At 42.8% G+C, this 6337-nt stretch overlaps 1 protein-coding gene across 1 annotated transcript; it reads right to left on the bottom strand.

Moving 5' to 3' along the window:
* Positions 1-214: 214 nt before the first annotated feature.
* LOC4340385 (B3 domain-containing protein Os06g0194400-like) lies at positions 215-2829 on the bottom strand. The gene is made up of 7 exons (NM_001421366.1): positions 2667-2829; positions 2432-2542; positions 2284-2315; positions 2013-2181; positions 1716-1922; positions 1253-1332; positions 215-690 (listed from the first exon to the last, which is right to left on the bottom strand). Exons 1-6 carry the CDS (start codon positions 2814-2816, stop codon positions 1288-1290), a joined length of 714 nt encoding a protein of 237 aa, NP_001408295.1. The 5' UTR covers positions 2817-2829; the 3' UTR covers positions 215-690; positions 1253-1287.
* Positions 2830-6337: the final 3508 nt, after the last annotated feature.

The raw sequence follows: 6337 nt of genomic DNA, 5'->3' as shown, positions 1-6337 counted from the left end.
CAACTGTACTACAAGGTAGAACAATGACTATGAGTGCAGGCTTCAGCTTTATGGCATCTCTTGAATTAGAGTCATATCAGCCACAAATAAAAATTAATAGCAATTCCCCAAAGCTTCTTCAAAATATAGCTTGTAGTACTAAGGAACCATGGTTTGCATGCTTACTCAATTTCTTAGCTGGGTGATATTGGTTTAAAGACCATAACACTTGAAGGATTGTGTACTAGGAAGGATGCTTGAGAGAGAACACAAAATGTCCATACAACAACATGCTCAAGTAGACAAGTTAACATAAGATGAATTGCTTCCCTGGTGTAAATGAAATCTTGTAGCCTAGTCCACAAAGCATGCTAACTTACAAGAAATGACTGAAATCAGGAATTCAGACGCATCACATAAGGAGTAATAGTATAAAAAAGCATCCTCAGTTACCAATTGCAATGATATCCCTTACATAGTGCAGATTTCTGAACTGTGCAAGCTCAAAGTAAATCTAACAACTTAGCCTATTAGCTGGTAAATTATATGCCAATTTAATACTTCTGACATTGTTTGCCATCAAAAGACTGAGGATGGCTAGTCCATAAGTAACCTAATACGTAGTTAATATTTTGAACATTGTTCATCACTCAAAAGACTGAAGATGGCCTAGCAATCTCCAATTCAGGTCAACCTAATTCACTAGAAGACCTGCAAAGTAAAGTGACCAATTAACAAGGAATCAAGTCAGTATCATTACATCATGTATGATAGATAATAATCAAATTAGAAGAAAAGAAGAGCTGAGCAGTGGGAGAAAAGACGAAGCTTTGTTAGACAGTTTTAAACGTACTCTGTATCTATATATTTTTCATTTTAAGATTCTTGTGGTCGATTTTTAAAAACTGATTTGGCCATAAATTTTACTAGCATATTTCATTAACAGTAATTCCAGAACAATACACCATTGCATATATTTATTTAAATTTTATAATCGTAATAACACGTAATTGCTAAAACAAATATAGGCAAAAGTTATGCACTCCTGATTGCATATCTATCATCGCATAAAACTGCATATGTCACATCTTCCAAGTGAAAACTGCAGAACTCCTGATTGCTAAAAAAGGGAGTAATTCACATCTTCGAAGTGAAAATGGCAAAGTCTTATCAGGCTCCAACAGAAGACCAGTAGTCTAGTAGAGCTATCAATTTGAACGATAGATTCAAATTCCAACTACAACACATGCCAAAAATAACAAGAACAGCACACCTGTGCCCCAATCACAGATATTTGGAGCCTCTACATCAGTCGTCAGTTTCATAGTAGGAACTTGCTCTGATTATGTAGACCTGCACCATTTTGATACAAGACAAAACATCGTTAGCACTAATGTAGATTTCTCCTGGTTAGGCCTTATAAGAACCAACGTTTCCTGCACAATATTTTCCTATATTTAGACACATACATTACCTGGCTAGGCTCAACAAATTATAGCAATAACATGTGCAAACAATGAATGCTTGAAAATTGGGATACCATGAGTCAATGACACATTCATTCCAGTTATTTATGGTGAACTGGTGATGAACTGTTTTTCTGATTTAAGACATCAATAAACCTAACACATGATTAGTCGGCTACTACAAATCAACCAGAATTATCATCAACCGTGCAAAGATTCAGGAGATCTTCATATAACATTCGTGCCGTGCCCGAACAACTCCAAACTCACCTTGAACTTCGTGCGCTGGATAAGTTGGAACACCAAACAATCTCCATCAACTAGCTTATGAGCAATGGAAAACCCCCTCCACCCTCCACTGAGCCCCCTCTTGTTGGCAAGATAGAGGGTGTCAAACTCATCATCCTCCTCATCCACCAAACGGATAGTCTCGTCGCGCTTCGGCAGATACTTCCGGCTGAAATGCGTCGGCAGGCTCTACCAATTTCATTCACCCCAAGAATCAGCTGCCTCATCCCTACAACCTACATGATGCAAAGCAAGATGAGAGTGAAGTTACAGGCTTACCAGCCAGAACCCTCCAGTGACATGGGACTGAAGCATGGGCTTGACGAAGATTGGGTAGTCGGAGCCGAGCTCCTCTTCCAGCTCTTGAGCAGCGTTGATGGCGTAGTCCCTTTGCTCGTCGGTCGCGTAAACTCGATTGGACAAATCCCTCCTCTTGCCGCCATAAGACCTGATGAACAAACAGTTCAAGAATCTCAGAAAACCATCCCTGATAATCCACACTGGATGCAGAAATTTCGATTGGGAGATTAGGGGCACGCATTCACTATACCTCCTTATCCTCTTCTCGAAATCTTGGAACTCCTGCACATAAACCCATCAAAGATTGCAATCTTGAACGAGTTAATTCCTCAATAAAACCAACAGAAGAAACGAAATCTTTTAAAAACTATCACATCAATCACACTGTCTCCACATACGTCGCGGTACTTGGGCTTCTCGGGGAGGTTGGCGACGCGGCCGGACCGCCGGAGCGGGGCATCCTCGCCGGCGCCCGGCAGCGCACGCGCCTTCCTCTTCCGCTGCTTCACCTGCACCCACCGGCAACCGCCCAGATCAGGAAGAGACCCACAAACAAAACAACCAGAGAGAATCAAAGACCGAGAAAAACCAGGGGAAATCCAAAAAGAAAAGAAATGGTGAGGGGAATCTGACCGGCGACGGCTTGGAGGCGGATTCGCGGACGGCGGCGGAGAGGTGGTGGAGGCGGAGCTCCTCCAGCTTCCGCTTGTTCGCCTCCACCTGCCGCCTCCGCTGCTCCTCGTACGATGCCGCCTCCGCCATTTGGCTTTCCGCTTCGATCATTGGAAGGTGAAGTGAAGTGAGCAGAGAGATGGAAGGAAGGAGATAAAAATCGAACCTTTGGATGGCAAAGAGCGATTTTTTTACGTGGACATGGTGTATGGACCATGAGGGCTAATGCGTTGGTGGTGGATACTATGGGTGTATGGACTGGGTGTACGGAGTGTGAGATGAGGAGCCGAAAGATTCAAACTTTCAAACAGTCCAGCTCCCCTTAGCTTTTTTCCTCGGAGAAACAAGGGAGGGTTTCCTTTATTTGAAAGTACTTAGTGGGCCCACTTGTCAGTGAGACAACGAATCTGAAAGAGAGAGAAAGAATCGCCTTGTGGGCTACTAAAAGGCTTGGGCCATCTCTGTAAGAATCTTTTTTAGGCCCAACCCATTCGAAACATGTGTTCGGGAGATTTTGGGTCTGTTTAGAGGAGGTTCTAGCAACGCTTCTCACAAAATCTCCAGCTCCCCCTAAACAGATTATATTGTTACCCAGATTTTGAGAATATATAGTTGTAGAATCCAAAAAATAATCTAGAAGCTAGAAGCTGGAAAACCCAACTTCTTCAAATTCTCAGAACCTGGCTTTCAACTAGTAGATTTTTAGAATCTTAAGTTCACTCAAACAGGTCATTTACATCGGCTTGGTTATCTAACCAAGATAACTAACACTAGTGGAGAAACTATCTTTACTCCCGGTTTATAACCCCCTGTAGTCCCGGTTTTCTAACCGGGACTAAAGATCGATCTTTAGTCACTAAAGAGAGGGAGATCGATCTTTAGTCCCGGTTAATGCTACCAACTGGCACTAAAGAGAGGATAGGGGCAGTCCCGGTTGGTCCATTTCCTTTTTATTTTCTCCCAAATTAAGTGGGATATATATACCCAGATCAACCAACAAATCCCCAAATTGAGTGTCATGCATATACCTAAATCAAACCCCAAATCCTCAAATTCAAAGTAACACCACAAATCATTCACATCACAAATACAAATCCTAAGTTACTTACACTCAAATCAAATACATCACAAATCTTAAAAAAAAATACACACAAATCAAATGCATCACAGATCGATTATACATTTCAGATCCATGCAATGAATCACAAATTCTAAAAAAGAAACTATACATCTCTCAATCACAAATTATAAAAAAAAAAGAAAGGAGAGCCGGCGTGGTGCCGCTCCGTGCGCGGCCCCGCAGTCCGCGCCGCGCGCTGCCCCACCGCCGCCGCGCGCTGTGCCTCGCCGCCCGGCCACCGCGTGAGGGCGCGCGAGGCCACCTCCGTCGCCGCCCGGCCGCCGCGTGAGGGCGCCTCCGCGCTTCCCGGCCGCGCGAGGCCGCCTCCGTGGCCGCCCGGCCGCCGCCGCCTGAGAAGTAGGGAGGAGACAGGAGGGGGCAGATCCAAAGGAGATTGAGAAGTGAAGAGGAGAGGGGAGGAGGCGGATCCAGAGGAGATAGAGGAAGAGATGGGAGGAGGAAGAGGAAGAGGAAGAGATGGGGTGAGTGAGGAGAGGATGAGATAAAGGTCAGAACTTATTAACTGATCCTCCCTTGTGCTTCGGTCCTCTCGATCTCGCATGGCGCATGTCGATCTTTTTTCCCGGTTGGTAACACCAACCAGGACTTAAAAATAGATCTTTAGTCCCGGTTGGTGTCACCAACAGTGCCTAAAGATAAAGGAGGGGTCTGACACCACCTGCCGTCTTTTAAACCGGGACTAAAAATGATCTTTAGTCCCGGTTGATGTTACCAACCAGGACTAAAGATCAAAAAATAGCTCTAACCTTTTGAACTGGGACTAAAGATCATCTTTAGTCCCGGTTTTTAGTGGAACCGGGAGTATTGTGGATTTCGGCCGACCGACCAAAGATGGTTTCTCCACCAGTGTAACAAGCCTGAACTAGTTTACTACACTGAGTAATGGAAGCCGGCATGTTATTTGCTGGTATAATGATTTCTAGAATGAGGTTGGTCCAAAGTTAGGAACCATGAATAAGCGTGTGTTTGTTCAACAAAAGTTGCAAATTTCACGTTTAAGCTAGAAGCTCAACAGTCGAGGTGGTGCCCACTAATATCATGTATATACAAGTGAGCTTTTAACAGGATTTTAGTAAGATCAGAGATATGCCGCTGGTTTCCATCTCTTAGACATGTGTTAGCGTGGAGGTGTGAGTGTGGTGTTTCGAGTGTAGTGGTGTCTGTACGTATGCGTCTACCGTGTAATTAAAAAAATGATGAAGTAAAAAAAACTGAGTATGAAAAGGACTTTCATATCGATGGTATTAAGGAGGGGTGGGTGAGTCTTGTGCCTGGACCGGCTAGCGTACTTACTTTTGATGCTAGCTGGTAAGATTAGTAGCAACTTACCATAACCCTGTTTAGATTTTAACTTTTTTTATTTAAACTTCCAACTTTTCCGTCACATCGAACTTTCCTACAAATATATAAACTTTCAACTTTTTCGTCACATTGTTCCAATTTCTTCAAATTTCGAATTTTGGTGTGGAACTAAACACAACCCATGTTACAAACTTGCCATTGCCAGCCATGTGCTTGCAGTTACAATTTTAGTCTTGCAAGCATCCATTTTCATGTTTGTTTTAAGAGTAGGAAGATAAAAAACAGACTCTAAGTTATTATATGGATAATTTTACCATCCTTAAAAAGGAACCGGTAGGTATCACATTTTATAGTGTAAAATTTGGTACTCTCAGATAGTAGGTATCACGAGGTACCAAAATTTTTAGTGTAAAATTTTGGTACATACATGTATTTTCTCAAGTACCGTAAAATTTCCCTTATTATATAAGAGCTCATGTGAAGCCAGGGAAGTGGACTAAAGAGAGGAAAATGTACGCACCAGTCCAACATTCATCCACACAAATGTGTGTGCGTAACTTAGCTTCTTGGGAGATAAACCCGGTAGACAATCCAGTTATTCAATAGGAATAGGATGCAGCAGGAAATGATACAGTAACAGGAGAAATCCAGGTAGATGATAGGGGAGCACTCCTTCAAGTACCAACCGAGAACCAGGAGACATTGTCGCTATCAACCTATAGTGGCTTAAGTGGCCCAAGAGGATAGTTGGATGAATTTTTGAAGTCCAGATTAAGGTAACTGAGGGGGGATAAGTTGAATGCAATGGCGAGTGTGGGCGAAAAGGTATGCTGGTATGCCCAAGCGGGATCAATCTTGGGTCATCTCGAACTTGATATCGTGATCGAGCCTGGCTTGCTGTATGTGGCAGCTCATATAGCTTTTGTGTAATTGTATCGCAAGGTTACGCCAACACTGTGGTTAATTTAGTGGTGATTTCTCACTAACTTGCACACGGATGTAGAAATTGGTGATTTTACAGAGGCGTTAGCTCAAGAATTATAGTATGCATTCGACACTCTGAATATGATCTGAATTTTGTTACATCCCTGAAACAAGAAATGGCTAAAACGGTTCAAAAGTTTGATGATAGCATCGGATTTTCAAATCTTGGAAACAAGCAATAATTATGAAGTTGAAGAATACTGAA

Source organism: Oryza sativa, chromosome 6, assembly GCF_034140825.1.
Source record: "Oryza sativa Japonica Group chromosome 6, ASM3414082v1".
Lineage (NCBI taxonomy): Eukaryota > Viridiplantae > Streptophyta > Magnoliopsida > Poales > Poaceae > Oryza > Oryza sativa.
The sequence above is the reverse complement of the archived record's forward strand: the minus strand, read 5'-3'. Positions and strand labels throughout refer to the sequence as shown.